We start from the raw sequence: 15,814 nt of genomic DNA on the forward strand, positions 1-15,814 counted from the left end.
ATAAAATGAAATGAAATGAAATAAATAAAATAAAATAAAATAAAAACAGTATTAACAATCTAGATAGATTTATTTGCCTCCTAACAAGCCCTGGGTCCCTGACATGTGTTTATAGTTCAAATGGGAGATAAACAAGTGTTATAAAATTGCTAATAGACATGATAGGGTGAGATTTGATAATGGAATGTGAAGACAAGTTCTTTCCAAAGAAAACAATGATAAGGGGCGCCTGGGTGGCTCAGTCGTTGGGCGTCTGCCTTCGGCTCAGGTCATGGTCCTGGGGTCCTGGGTTCGGGCCCCACATCGGGCTCTCTGCTCGGCGGGAAGCCTGCTTCTCCCTCTCCCATTCCCCCTGCTTGTGTTCCCTCTCTTGCTGTGTCTCTCTCTGTCAAATAAATAAAATCTTTAAAAAAAAAAAAAAGAAAACAATGATAAAAACAGAACAAAAATATTATAAACCATTATCTGTAGGTACTGGCAAATAATCAAAGGGAGGTAGAAAGTTGAGTGTTTATATTGAAAAGATGCATAAGGTAGGGAGGTGGGTGAGGAGGAGGGGTGAAACAGGAGACAAGGATTAAAGAGTACACTTATAGTGATGAGCATGGAGTAATGTAGAGAAGTGTTGGATCAGGGGTGCCTGGGTGGCTCAGTCAGTTAAGCGGCTGCCTTCAGCTCAGGTCATGATTCCAAGGTTCTGGGATCAAGTCCCATATCGGGTTCCCTGCTCAGCAGGTAGTCTGCTTCTCCCCCTCCCTCTGACTCTCCCCCACTGCTCATGCTCTTGCTCTCTCTCAAATAAATACAATTAAAAAAAAAAAAGAATTGTTGAATCACTCTATTGTACACCTGATACTACTGTAACACTGTATGTTAACTGTACCAGAATTAAAATTAAAAACTTAAAAAAAATAGATGCATAAGGTGAGAACTGTGAGTTTATGGCTTTCTGCCTGAGGGCCCTTCCCAATACCTTGAGCCAAGGGAGGAAAATTACAGCCTTATGAGTTCCAGGAAAAAGATGTTAGAATTCAAAGTAAGAGAAGCTGGAAGTTTAAAGGGAAAATTCTGGGAGAAAGTCACAAAAGACTTGAGATCTAAAATGTGACTATAAACTCTGCTCAAATGAGTATTAAATTATGAAAGTGTATGGGAGACCCGAGGAAATCCAGCTAAACAGGCAAACAGAAATTAGGATGGGGTGTTGATGCTTGCAAGACAGAATTGTTTTTGGTGAGCGATCAGAGTTTCTTGTGCCTTTGACTAAATGCTTTCCCAAAATGTATAGAGCTCAAGCTCTGACAGCAGGAGCCCAACTTGGGACTGGAAAAAAACTAGAAATCTAGGGGGAACCCACAAAGCAAGGAAACCACTAAGCAGGTAAGCCCCCAAATCTGAATATAAAGTCTGTCCAAAACCTTGCCTGATTACTAAAACTACACAGGCTGGTATGACCCTGGGGGTCAGGCTAAAACAGGAGCAGTCAGCAGCCAAGGAAAACCTGGGCAGAGACATGAGGTAGACAGATTTTGCAGTTTGGGTCAGGCAAGTTAACTGCCTACTAGAACAAAAAACCCAACAATCCTCAGAAGAACAAAACAGATTTCAGAATTGCACAGATAATCTACCAAAAGTTACAAGATGAAGAAACTGAAAAGTATGAACCACTCAGAAAAGAAACAGTCAACAGAAACTGATTCTGAGAGAGCTTATATACTGGATTTAGCTCACAATGATCTCAAAACTACTATTATAAATATGTTGAAAGGGAAAATGGTGTTACTAAATAAACACATAGGAAATCTCAACAAAGACATAGAAACTATAAAAGAAGAACCAAGTGGAAATTCTAGAACTGAAAAGCACAATAATCGAAATATTTAGTAGATGGGCTCAAGAGAAAGTCTGAAATGGTAGGAGAATATATCAGTGAAATGTGAAGTCAAGCATTAGAAATTCTCCAATCCAAAAAATAAAGAGAAGAATGAAGAAAAAGAAACAAAACTTCAGAAACCTAATGGGACAACATCGAAAGGTCTAACATACATGTGTTGGAGTTCCAGAAGGTAAGTGAGAGAAAGGGACAGAAAAAGTACTTAAAGGAATAATGACTGTAAGCTCCCCAAATTTTGTTTAAAACATTAATTTACAGATCCAAGAAGTTCAACAAAGACCAAGTAAGACAGCCATTAAGGAAACCACACTTAGGCATACCGTAGGCTTCTGAAAGTAAAAAATAAAATCTTGAAAGAATCAAGATATAAAGGGCACCTTACATACAGGGTAACAATTATATCAATGATTGACTTCTCATCAGAAACAATAGAGGCCAGAAGATATTGGAATGAAACACAAACTGCTAAAAAAAAAAAACAACATAATCGTTAAATAAGAATCCATACTGAAGAAAACTGTACTTAAAAAACAAAAGTGAGGGGTGCCTGGCTGGCTCAGAGCAGATGACTCTTGATCTTGGGGTTGTGGGTTCAGGTCCCACGTTGGGTGTAGAGATTACTTAAGAATAAAATCTTTAAAAAAAAAAAAAGTGAAATAAAGACATTTTCAGATAAATAAAAATGAAAGAATTTATTGCTAGTCTACCTACACTACAGGAAATAATAAAAGTTCTTCAGAATAAAAGAAAATAACATCACATAACTCAGATATAAAAAAACAGTAAATATGTAGATATATATAAAAGATTAAATGTATATATTTTTCTTTTGTTCCCCTACATTCTTTAAATGACATACTACTATTTAAAACAAAAATCATAACCCTAACATAATTATATATAATATATATAGACATATAACAATAGTACAAAGAAGGGGAAGCTAAGGAAACTGTATTATTTTAAGGTTATATTTTACCTCAAGTAATTCTTATTAGCTTTAAGTAGATTGTGATAGGCTAAAGATCATGTTGTAATCCTTAGAACAATCAAATGCAAAGAAATATAACTAAAAAGCCAGTAAAATAATTTAAATGATATACTAAAATTATTTTCTTAGCACAAAAAAAAGCAGGAAAGGAGAAATAAGAGAAGCAAAAACATCTGAGACAATTAGAAAGTGAACGGCAAAATGACAGAACTAGGGGTGCTTGGGTGGCTCAGTCAGTTGAGCACCCCACTCTTTTTTTTTTTAAGATTTTTTTAAAGATTTTATTTATTTATTTGAGAGAGAGAGAATGAGAAATAGCACAAGAGGGAGGAGGGTCAGAGGGAGAAGCAGACTCCCCGCTGAGCAGGGAGCCCGACGTGGGACTCGATCCCAGGACTCCAGGATCATGACCTGAGCCGAAGGCAGTTGCTTAACCAACTGAGCCACCCCGGCGCCCAAGCATCCCACTCTTGATCTCAGCTCAGGTCTTGATCTTGGGGTTATGAGTTCAAGTCTCGTGTTAGGCTCCACTCTGGACATGGAGCCTACTTAAAATTAAAAAAAAAAAAAATGGCAGAACTAATACAACCATATCATTAAACACATTAAATATAAATAGAATAAATGCTCCAATCAAAAGGTGAAGATTGTCAAACTGGAAAAAAAGCAGTTTCCAACAACATGCCCCCTATATATAAGATATAGACTTTAAATCAGAAAACACAAAGAGGTTAAAAATAAAAGGATAGTAAAAAGATATGCCATTCAAACAGTAAACAAATCTACAGTGATTATATTAACACCTAACAAAATAGACTTCGAGACAAGCAATTTTACTGCAAAGAGGAATACATCATAATGTTAAAAGAGTCAATACACTATAAATGCATGCCTAATCACAAAGCTCTAATGTACAGAAAGTAAAAACTAGTAGATTTAAAAGGAAAAATATGTAAATTAATTATAGCTGGAGATTTCAACCCTCTCTTTTACTAATCAATGGAACAAGAAGTCAGAAATGAGCAGTCAGAAAATGAGCACGATTACAGAAGATTTGTAACAGACAACCAAACCAACCTGTCTTGACATTTATAGACCACTCCACCAATAACAGCAGAATTCATATTCTTTTCATTCACATCTGGAACATGTGTCAATAAAATGTAAGGGATGAAACCACATTGAGTATGTTCTCCGACCATTATGGGATTAAATTAGAAACCTGTAACTGAAAAGTATCTAGACAATCTGAAAATATTTGGAAATTAAACAACATACTACTAAATAACACATGGGTCAAGTTAAAAAACTATAAGGGGAATTAGAAAATATTCTGTGTTGAATATAAATGAAAACAAGACACACAAAGCCTTCAGAAATCGTTAAAGTGGTGCTGAGAGCAAATCTGACAACTTTAAATGTTTATATTAGAAAAGAAGAAAAATAAAAAACCAATGATTTAAGTTCAGCTAAAAAGAAAAAAAAGGAAATTAAGTCCAAAGTAATTACAAGGAAATACTAAATATAAGAGTGAAAATCAATGAAATATAAAACAAACTACAGAGAAAGTCAATAAAATCAAAAGCTCGTTCCTTGAAAAGAGCAATAAAATAAACCTCTAGCTAAACTGATCAAGAAAAAAGTGATAAAACACAAATTACCAATATCATCAATGAAAGAGGGACATCACTACAGATCCTTCAGACAGAAAAGGATAAGAAAACACCATAAGCAACTTTATGCCAATAAATTTGACAACGTGGATAAGATGGAGAAATTCCTTGAAAGACACAAGTTATCAAACAGATTCAAGAAATAAAAGACTTGAATAGTACAATATTACAGCTACTAAAATCATAATTAAAAACCTTCTCATAAAGAAAACTCTAGGCCCAGATGACTTCACTGCTGAATTTTATCATATATTTAAGGGAGAAATAATACAAATAGTACACAAGTTCTTTCAGAAAAGAGAATTGAGGGGAACAGTGTCCAACTCATTTTACGAGATCAGTATTATTCTGGTAACCAAACTTGAAGACATCACAGAAAACTAAAAACAACTAATATCACTCATAAACACAAACAATCCTTAACAAAATACCAGCAAGTCGAATTACATGAATATATAAAAAAAAACAAATACCTCATAACCAAGTGGAGTTTACCTTAGAAGATTGGTATAACACTTGAAAAACCAATGTAATTCATCATACTGATATATGGAGAAAACCTAGATCATCATCTCAATAGATGGAGAAAAAGTATTTGACAAAATTCAACACCCATTCACTATAATAATTCAGCAAATTAGAAACAGAAAAAAACTTTTTCAACCTGAGAAAGGGCATTTATGAGAAACCAAGAAACCAACCACTAACATTACATCCTTAATGGATAACGACTGAATGCTTTCCCCCTAAGATAGGAACAAGGTAAGGATGTCTGTTCTCACCACTTCTATTCAACATGAGGTCCTAACCAGTGCAAAAAGGCAAGACAAAGAAATACAAGGTATACGTATTGGAAAGGAATCTAATAAGAAAAATTAAGTGAAATTAGCAAGGACACAGAAAAAAGGTCATTTGGAACAACTGAAAAATTTTCCAACTGAAAAATTAGACTATTTTTAAAAACGTACTTTCATTTGTAACAGAATAAAAAAAGCATTTACGAATAAATTTAATGAAAGATGTTCAATATCTACATACTGAAACTATAAAAAATTAGAGATATTAAAGAATTAAATAAATGGAGAAACATTCCATATTCATGGATTGGAAGACTTGCCATTGTAAAAAAAAAAAAAAAAAAAAGTTATTCTCTCCAAATTGATATATGGGTTCAACACAATCCCAATAAAAATTCCAACAGTATTTTTAGAAAGTGACCTTTACTCTAAAATGTATAAGAAATGCAAAGCACCTAGAAATACCAAAATAATCTAAAACAAAAGAACAATTTTGAAGGACATACATCACCAGATTTCAAGAATCACTAAAAACTACAAAAATTAAGACTGTGGTATTGAGGGGCGCCTGGGTGGCTCAGTTGGTTAAGCGACTGCCTTCGGCTCAGGTCATGATCCTGGAGTCCCGGGATCGAGTCCCGCATCGGGCTCCCTGCTCAGCGGGGAGTCTGCTTCTCCCTCTGACCCTCTTCCCTCTCATGCTCTCTATCTCTCCTTCTCTCTCAAATAAATAAATGAAATCTTTAAAAAAAAAAAAGACTGTGGTATTGATACACTGATGTAAAACAGACATAAGAATCAATGGAAGAGAACAAAGAGTTTAAAAATAGATCCACATGTAAATCATCAGTTGATTTTTAAATAAAGGTGTCAAGGTAATCCAAAGGGGAAAGAACATTCTTTTCAACAAATCATTCTGGGAAAACCGGCTATGCCTATAGGAAAACAAAGGGAAGCTCAACCCTTAACTCATACCATATACAAAAATTAACCTGGAAGGGATCATAGACTTCAATACAAAAGTTAAAATCATACAATTTCTAGAAGAAAACAGCAGAAAATCTTTGTGACCTTGGGGTAAGCAAAGATTTCTGTTATTAAAGCATGAAACATAAAAGAAAACTAAAACATTAGAGTTTGTGAAGTTAAAAACTTTGGCTCTTCAAAAGACATCATTAACAAAATTAAAGGGCAAGTTGTAAACTGGGGACAGCTATTTGCAAAACATAATGACTTGTATCTAAAATATATATAAAGAATGCTTATAACTCAATAATAAGGCAAACAATCCAACTAAAAAATAGGCAGAAGATAATTTAAACAAACACTTCATGAAAAAGATATCTAAATGGCCAATTAGCACATGAGAAGATGCCTAGAACTATATATCCACTAGAATGGCTAAAGTTAAAAAAAGTAATAATACCAAGTATTGGTAGAAGCGTGTAGCAACTGGAACTCTCATACATTGCTGGTGAGATGCAAAATGGTACACTTTGCAAAACAGTATGGCAGTTTCTTATAAAGTTAAACATACACTTACCATATGACCCAGCAATTCCACTCCTAGGTATCTACCCAAGAAAAATGAAAACATATGTCCACACAGACTTGTATGCAAATGTTCACGGCAACATTATTCATAATAACCAAGAACTGGAACAACCCAAATGTCCATGAAATGGTGAATGGATAAAAAAATTATGGTATATTCATACAATGGAATACTACTGTGCAATAAAAAGGAACAAACCACTGACATACATAACAATATAGATGAATCTCAAAAACATCACACTAAGTGAAAGAAGCCACACACAAAAGACTACCCATAATTCCATTTACATGAGACCTTAGAAAAGGTAAACCAACCAAAAAGGTGACAAAAGCAGATTGGTGGTTACCTGGGGGTGGGATTGGGGAAAGGGAAATGAGTGTAAAGGGGTAGGAGATAATTTTTTGGAGTTTCTAGGTCTTGATTTTGGTAGTGGTTACCCAACTGTATGCCAAAACTCATCAATATGTACACTTAAAAATGGGTGAATTTTATTATATATAAATTCTACCTCAATCAACTGTGGGAAAAAACTTCACACAAAACATAGTAGCATTTTCTCCTTGACTAATTATAATTTAAAAATAACTGATAACTAGTTTTTTAATAAGAGGATTTGACACATGAAGAAAAATTATGTAAAACTTGGAAAAAAGACAAAGGGAGGGTTGTATGTTCTTTTAGTGTCATATTGGAGGACTGCTTTTAAGGCCCATGTAAGAATTATTTAATTTTCAAAGAATATATCCTTGTATCTGACTTTCCTATCTACTGTTGATTGAAGGTCCAGATGTTGTGAAGTTTTATGTTAGCTTGGAGATTTTTGTGTCTAAAAGAAATGCAAATGATTTCTGTTTAGAAGAAAAGATAACCTCAAAGGTGATCGGTTTACTGCCTTATAGGACATCAATTAGTTTTGAATCTAACTTGCAATCCTCTTTAACATTCTTTTTCAAATGCCTATAAATACCCAAGTCTTCAAATGCTCTTTGAACAAAATTTCCCTGCTATTTCTCTCACTAAAGAGTTCAAAAATTTTGACACAAGTTTATTCTGTAGTTGTATAAAATCATGTTTTTAATTTTTTAAGAATCATACTCTGACTACTATTGTATAATGCTTAATTTGAGTGTCACTTCAAATCATCTCAGGCACACACTGAAGTTATCCATTTTGAGAAACCTATTAGGTTACACCTGAAATGAAAATGTGGAGTATTATTTCTCAGCACACTGCACTTTTTAAAATAACTGTGATTATTCTCTCTTAGTGCCAGGATTAGGGAGTCTTGATGGAGCCTCCTTTATTTTTGTTTTCCATGTTGTAGCCTACCATATAGACTTATAAAGCTAACTCCTCACCCCTTGCATTAAAGCCTTCAGAATGCTACCCCTTCATAAAAGTGAGACTTGATTTTATCTTAGAAATCAGTACTTTGTTTCTTGGATATTTCTTCTTCATCTCCAACTTCATCTTCAGTGACCTCAGATCCAGTGGTATATTCTTCTTCTTCTGAAAATAACGACTGTTGTTTCTGAATTAAAAAAAAAAAAAACTCTTTTAAAAAAACCATAGTATTAACATATCTCTCATGGATTCTTTTCAAACACATTTATCTGAATTTATTTGGATGAATGAGTCAAACAAGATCTGATAAAATGACCAATGCCTAGTACAACACTGAGGAAATGGATATAAGAATTTCTATGTTAGGGATGCCTGGGTGGCTCAGTCATTAAGCGTCTGCCTTCGGCTCAGGTCATGATCCCAGGGTCCTGGGATCGAGCCCCGCATCAGCTCCCTGCTCCACGGGAAGCCTGCTTCTCCCTCTCCCACTCCCCCTGCTTGTGTTCCCTCTTTGTGTCTCTCTCTGTCAAATAAATAAAATCTTAAAAAAAAAAAAGAAATTTCTATGTTTAGGACAGGATTGCATTACATTAAACATTTTTAAATTATTTCCTTCACATATTCTAGCAGAGTGATGGGCACATAATAAGTCCTCAGCATTGGTCAAACTGCACCTCTATCACTCAACTGAATGTATGTTCCTTGATATTAAGATTAAATTAAAATATAATAATTTCCATTATTAAAGTAGTCTCATAAGCAAGGACAGGTACACATTCCCTGGATAAATGTGGTCCTGGATTACTCAACCACAGCTGCATCAGTTTCCTGCATCTACCTACCCACCCTGCTTTCTGCCATCACTGATCCAAATTCCAGTTCATTCTTGCGAATATTGGTGGCAGATGGCAGAGTAATGGCAAATAGGTAAAAGAAAAAAAAGAAATCAACCAAGCAACCAGTCAAACAACCAAATGCCTGGAATTAATAGATTTGTTGCTTTGTTCTATGTCCTAATGTGACTTAAAAGTGACTTCTAGAAGTCATTAGGGACACTTAAGGAGTACGCAACAAGATAATGGATTCTATGTCTGTTCTAGACAATGGCATTTTCAGTAAGTGCAAAATTATAGAAGCTGAAAAGGATAACACAAGCAGGGGGAGTGGGAGAGGGAGAAGCAGGCCTCCCGCTGAGCAGGGAGCCAGATGCAGGACTTGATCCCAGGACACTGGGATCATGACCTGAGCCCAAGGCAGACACTTAATGACTGAGCCACCCAGGCGCCCCCTGAAAAGGATAACTGCACTGAACTAAAATCTGTAAAATAAGATACTGATAAGATTCTATTAAACTAAACTTTAGTTGTGGAAGAAAGAGATCCATGAAAGTGGAATACAGTTGCTTACTTACCAGCTGCAGAGTCCAGTTTTTCAGTGACAAAAACTATAAGAAAGACAAAGGAATCAGAGATTAATAAATCTCCATCTACCCAGACTGCATGCAGCTCCTTAGGTTCATGTGGAGACTGCGGAAGAGTTGAAAAACACTGCAAGTATAACTCCTTTCCAGGTTGAAACGTAACTTAAAATTCAGGCTGAAAATGATGTATTACAAATATCTGCTGCCTAGAGAAAGATGCATATGTTTACAAAAAAAAAAAAAGAAGAAGAAAGAAAATCAACACATCCCAGTGTTGTTTCCAAAGCATAAGCGAATCACATGTAGAGATAATATAACTTATTTTTTGAACTATTTCAATCACTTTTTTTTTAAGATTTATTTATTTGTTTGAGAGAGACAGCATGAGCAGAGGGAGAGAGAATCTTAAGCAGACTCCAGGCAGAGCATGACGCGGGGCTTGATCTCATGACTCCTAGATCATGACCTGAGCTGAAACCAAGAGTTGGATACTTAACTGACTAGGCCACCCAAGTGACCCTCCAATTACTTTTTAATGTTTATACTTTACTATAAATTAAGGAACCAGATTATATATGGATATTCAAGAAATCTAATTTGCTATTTTGTATATAATTCATAAATGAATGTTAATGATTGAATTATTTGTAGCCATTTGGAGTTTACAATGCATTTTACATGGAATATTTCACTTTGTCAAGTAAATGCTACCTCAGCCAATACAAAGCCAAGAAGTTCATAGGCAAGTGGCGATTCCCTGGTTGTCAGTAACAGTAATCAAAGGAATCAAAGCTATCTGGACATCTGAGAAATAATTATTTGAAACTCTGCAAAAACTAAACACATTCCTGATTACAATTAAAAAAAAAAAAAGAATTTCATACCAAAAAAATTTTATAGAATTAGGAGAGGACAAAATACCCCATTCATACTATCTCCAATCCTCAAATCATTACTTGTCCATAATAAAACCTCTGAAGACCATGTTATATTTTTTCCCCAAATTTAAGTTGACTAGTTATTAGTTGAGGGCAAGGAATATATCCTATTACCTTTACAGTCCTACTAACTCAGCATAATACCTTGTTGTTATGATCAGATAGTCAGTAAATGCTTATTAACTGAAAATTTCAGTTTTGGTTCAAACCAATTACATTTCTGTCAAAGATTAAATGTCATCAATTATTTATATCAATAAAGAATAAGGGAAACAAGCTACTCACAGCATTGAGCTCCCCACCTTTGGGGCCCCATGGTGTATTTGGCTCCAGTAAAACATCACAATCTAGACCCTTTTCATCACAGGGACCAACCCCAGAATCACTTGAAAGAAAAAGACATGTTATGGAGAAATGTTCAATTTCATAAGAAGTTAAATGCAAATGATATCTTTTTTTATTGGAAATATTTTATAAATTGCTCTTTAGAAACACAGTTCTTGAGTATAAGGTATGCCACCTCAACATTTGCATTTCTTAATTCATCTAGTGATTCCCCTAGCAGAAGACACTCCATATACGGGAGCACCACGGCACTCCAAGCATCCCACTTGCCAGGTGGTGAAATGGGTTGCTATGACTGGTACTTCTGTGAGAACGGCCTTCATGAAAGGTTCCCCCAGCCCCTGGCCCCCAGCCTGACAGCCTGCTGCAACTGCAAAATGACAGAATTGACTTCAGAAATTATTAAACTCAAGGAGTTCAAATTTATGCAAAGATGACCTCAACCATTGACTTTCTTTTCCTAGTTGTATCAATCAAGCATTCAAGAAGGACTTAAGTAACTGGGAAAAGAAAAAACCCTCAAAAAATGAATTGCAGGTCCCAACCTTTCAATCACAGACTCCTTTTATTAGTTTTTCTTCCCCTTGGACCTTCAATATTTTGAAGTATTTTTCCTAACAAATAAACACCTGCTTGCTCTTAATGGGAGCTAACATATAATTTCAGTAAGCTTTCTGAAATAATATAAACTATCTGGGGACTGACATTACTGATTTGGGGAAACACCAGGGAATGGAGGATTCTGAGATGCGAAGCATGAATAAAGCTGCAGCACAGCGTTATCCCCCCTGCCTCACCTAACTGTATCTTTAGAAAAAGGCACAACAATGACATCTTTGTGTTTGTGCAGATCGTCCAGGATTTTAACAGTCGGACAGGATGGCAAATCTCCACCTTCACCTTGATCGTGAAGAGCAACAACGTGGTCCTTTACTTTACAGCCCTGTGTTGTAAGAGACACCAAGTTAGAGAGGTTGGTTTGTTATAGAAATGTTCCTGTAAAGATGATTTTATGTTTTTGTTCTTCTTTGCCCAGCCATATCATCATATCAACCATTTTACAATTTTTTCTCAAGAAAAAAATACAGTTGATTCTTGAACAACACGGGGCTTAGGGGTGCTGATCCCCTGAACAGTCAAAAATCTGCATAACTTTTTTTAAAGATTTTATTCATTTATTTTAGAGAGAGAAAGAGAGCACGTGCATGTGTGCATGCGAGCAGGGGTAAGGGCAGAGGGAGAGAGAGAATCTCAAGCGGACTCCACACTGAGCAGAGAGCCCAATCTCATGACCCTGAGACCATGACCTGAGCCAAAACCAAGAGTCAGATGCTTAAGTGACTGAGCCACGCAGGTGCCCCTTGCCATTTTTTATAGTTTATAATTCCCTACCAAAAATTTCCAAGCTTGGCTTCTATCAACTTAAACTAGTAATCTTATTTATTTTTATAGCCTATCTCAATAATTCCAGTATTTATAGTTTCTGTGGTTTGTTTTTGTGGCATAAATTCTGCTGTTCCCCTTCCTGGTAACCTACTTTCATCTATGTCAAGTTATCTTTGTATGTTGAATATTTTATTTAAAAAACTGTTTGTAGATATAATTTGAGGTATAATGTTATTTTCCTCCAAAGAGAATTTTTACTGCTTTTGCCAGGTGCCTGGACACAATAGCAATCCAAGATGACCTTAAACCAAGTTCAGGACTCGAAATTTCCTAGGCCATGCAACTGAATCAAAGCCAGTTGCTGGTTGGTTTGCTATCCAGGCAAGTAATAGTTTACTTCTGATTTAATCTTATTTTCTTTGGATCCCAACGGAAAGTGTAAGGGTGGGAATGTTATTCATTACTATCTCCATCCTCCAGACCCTGGACCCTGACTATTACCCAAAATTCTGATAGGGCACCTAAAGATCAGCCCAGCCCCTTAGCCACTTTTTCCAGACTGGAATTTGCTCCCTGGACAAAAATGGTCCTGAGTGCTAGCTCCCTTAGGTTTCTATCATTTCCTGTACCTTAACACTACTTCCTCATTATCTTATTAGCTCTTTGATGCTTTTAATATAATCTTTATATTTCATTCACCTTTCTTAGTTGCCTTTTGATGGGAGGAATGGTCTGAATTACTTGGTCTGCCATTAATAGAAATATAAATCACCATATGAACTATTTAGATTTCACTTAGCCTAAGAAATCACCTCAACAATATCCATGATGTCACATACAAGATTTATCATACAGTTTAATTACTATTTATTCCTCAACTGTCTCATGATGAATGGAATATAAGGGGTTAATACAACTAGTAAATAGACAACAAGACAAAGAGTTACAACTTTTAGAAGTATTGTTTACAACAATGTGAATGTGACAGTTAAAACAGAAACATAACCACAAAGAAATGCAATGATTAAAAATCATACTGTAAAATATAACATAACCGTGAATTAATAAACATCTTGGGCCTATCAAAGCTAAACTGTTCCATTTTGCTTAAAGTGTCATACCCTATTTAAATTGTTTTGTATGCAAAGCATCTACCTAACATTAAATACAAACATTATGTGGGTAACATATTACCTCACCAATAAAATTTCTAACTAATCGAAGTTGGTGATTGATTGCAAATATAACAAACTACCCTTCCAGCTAAAATCCCATGATACACCATTTCAATAACATTCATGCTAATACCCCAAATTCCTTGGTCCTAAATGTCATCATCCCCATCTGGTAAAACCCCAAACTGGATGAGCTCAATGACCCACTGTCTCCATGTTTGCACTCAAGCAGCTTAGCACTACTGGAGAGAGTGACATAAAAGGCATGTTGGATTTCATTGTAAATTTATGATTACCAATCTCTAATGGGCTCTCAAATTGCTTAGTAACCTACAACCTTTCTCTGGAAAATTCACTCTCTTGTTTTCCAAAAAAACTATTTCAAACCTTTGATACTTCCTTCAAATCTTAGAACCTTCCCTCTTCCCCCTCATTCTTAGCAGATGGCTTTTCCTCCTACTTTATAGAGAAGAAGAAAGGCATTAGATTGGAAAAATGTATCTAAATGATAAAAACACAATTTTACTAATAACTGCAACCATCCTACTCTTTCTCTACTGTTACAACAGAGGAACTGCCCTTCCTCTTGTCTAAACTAATACTGCCTCATAACCTTATACCATCAACCTCTCCTCAACTAGATCCTTCCCACAGATGTTAAAAAAAGATCTCTAATATTTAAACAAAACAAAGCAGAAACAATAACCAAATACCTACAATGTAATTACTGACTTACCCTCTCCCTTTCTCAAATTTCCCAAAAGAGCTGCTATTCACACTGTCCACATTTGTTTCTCTTCCACTCACTCCCTCCACAACCCATACCAATCTGGCTTTTGGATCTAGCACTTCACCAAGACAGATCTTCACACATGAATTCCAGGTTACTAAAGTTAAAGGACACATTTCTTTCCGTATTTTATCTGACCTCTTGGCATTATTTGGTATCATGGACTACTTTCTCTTTCTTCAAATACTACTCCTTTGATTTTCATGACAACATCCTTGGTTTTCCTCCTATTATTCCTGCTGCTCCTGATCATTGTCTTTTGAAGGCTCATGCTTTGCTATCCAGCCATTAAATTCTGGGAGTTTCTCTAGGCTCCACTGTAGGCTCTCTGATTTTCTTATGCTCACCTATACCTGCTGGTTTCAATTCTTACTTATTTGCAAGAAGACTTAAAATTATCACCTCTAGGTAGCCAATTCGCTGAGCCCCAACACTCTTTGCCTGATTGTCTTCTAAAACACCTCAATCTCAAAATGTCCAAAACAGAACTCATGAGCTTCTCTCCAAACCCAATTCCCTTCTTGTTTCCTCAGTAGACGGCACTACCATTATCCAGTAGCACAAGCAAGAAACAGAGTTATCCTGGACTTCTTCCTCTGTGATATAATCCATCAAGCCATTTCAGGTTTACCTCCTAAATACTAAATTCATTTCTACAACCTTAGACCAAGCTATCATCCTAAGACTATGCAGTAACTCCTCTCATACCTGACTATACTTAATACTCCCAAGCCATTCTCCACACTGCAACTGATCTTCAAAACCCAAAATAAAGAAAAAACATGGCCTACAAGGTCTTCCCCCTGCATGACCCAACACCTATCTACCTCACCAGCCTTTCCTTAAACTACGTGTGTTTTCTCTAACAGGCAGTTTTGTTCAGTCTCTCTTACTCACTGTATTCCTTTTGGCCTTGGTATTCAGATTGAAGTGCTCTTTCCCTCCTCTTTGCCTCACATACTCATACCCACCCTTCAGATTACAACCAAATGCCAACTCCTTGACTTCAATGCCCAGGTCAGAGCAGCCTATTATAGACATTTATGGCCCTGCATACTTCTTCAAACATTTCTTTGCATGCTTCCCCCGCCCCCCCATTTTGATACTACTGCATGAACTATAAATTCCATGAAGGGAGAAACTATCTAATTTTACAGAAATTAGATTATTCTCTGCCTTGCACATTGTGTGACACAACTGTGGTGCTTTATAAATAACTGTTGTATGGATAAGGAGGAGGAAGAGCTTTAGGTTCTTTCGCTCCACGGATGAAGTTTAATTACATAACATTTTCAAAAGTGTTAGTGACCAAGGACTCTAACCTACAGCAATACTCACATATTGTACCAAGATATATGTGCAAGGACATTCATTACAACACTATAATACCATCAATCTGGAAACAACCTAAATGTTCATTGATAGGATGGTTAAATAAATTGTGATATATGCACGGCTTAAGATATTACACAGCAGTAAAGAAATGACAGAATGATAATCTAG

At 35.8% G+C, this 15,814-nt stretch overlaps 1 protein-coding gene across 5 annotated transcripts in view; it reads right to left on the reverse strand.

The window, feature by feature from the left end:
- Window positions 1-15,814, reverse strand: part of SANBR (SANT and BTB domain regulator of CSR) — a 58,984-nt gene that overhangs the window by 17,155 nt on the left and 26,015 nt on the right. For all 5 annotated transcript variants that reach the window (XM_073897674.1, XM_073897673.1, XM_073897671.1 and 2 more), the window contains 4 exons: window positions 11,758-11,903; window positions 10,901-11,000; window positions 9,669-9,701; window positions 8,345-8,444 (listed from right to left, as the gene is read on the reverse strand). In XM_073897674.1, coding sequence (XP_073753775.1) covers window positions 8,345-8,444; window positions 9,669-9,701; window positions 10,901-11,000; window positions 11,758-11,903 — 379 coding nt within the window. The remainder of the gene's footprint in view (window positions 1-8,344; window positions 8,445-9,668; window positions 9,702-10,900; window positions 11,001-11,757; window positions 11,904-15,814) is intronic.

This window comes from Callorhinus ursinus, unplaced genomic scaffold, assembly GCF_003265705.2.
Source record: "Callorhinus ursinus isolate GAN/ISIS: 27379988/994484 unplaced genomic scaffold, GSC_fseal_2.0 scaffold10, whole genome shotgun sequence".
Taxonomy (NCBI): domain Eukaryota; kingdom Metazoa; phylum Chordata; class Mammalia; order Carnivora; family Otariidae; genus Callorhinus; species Callorhinus ursinus.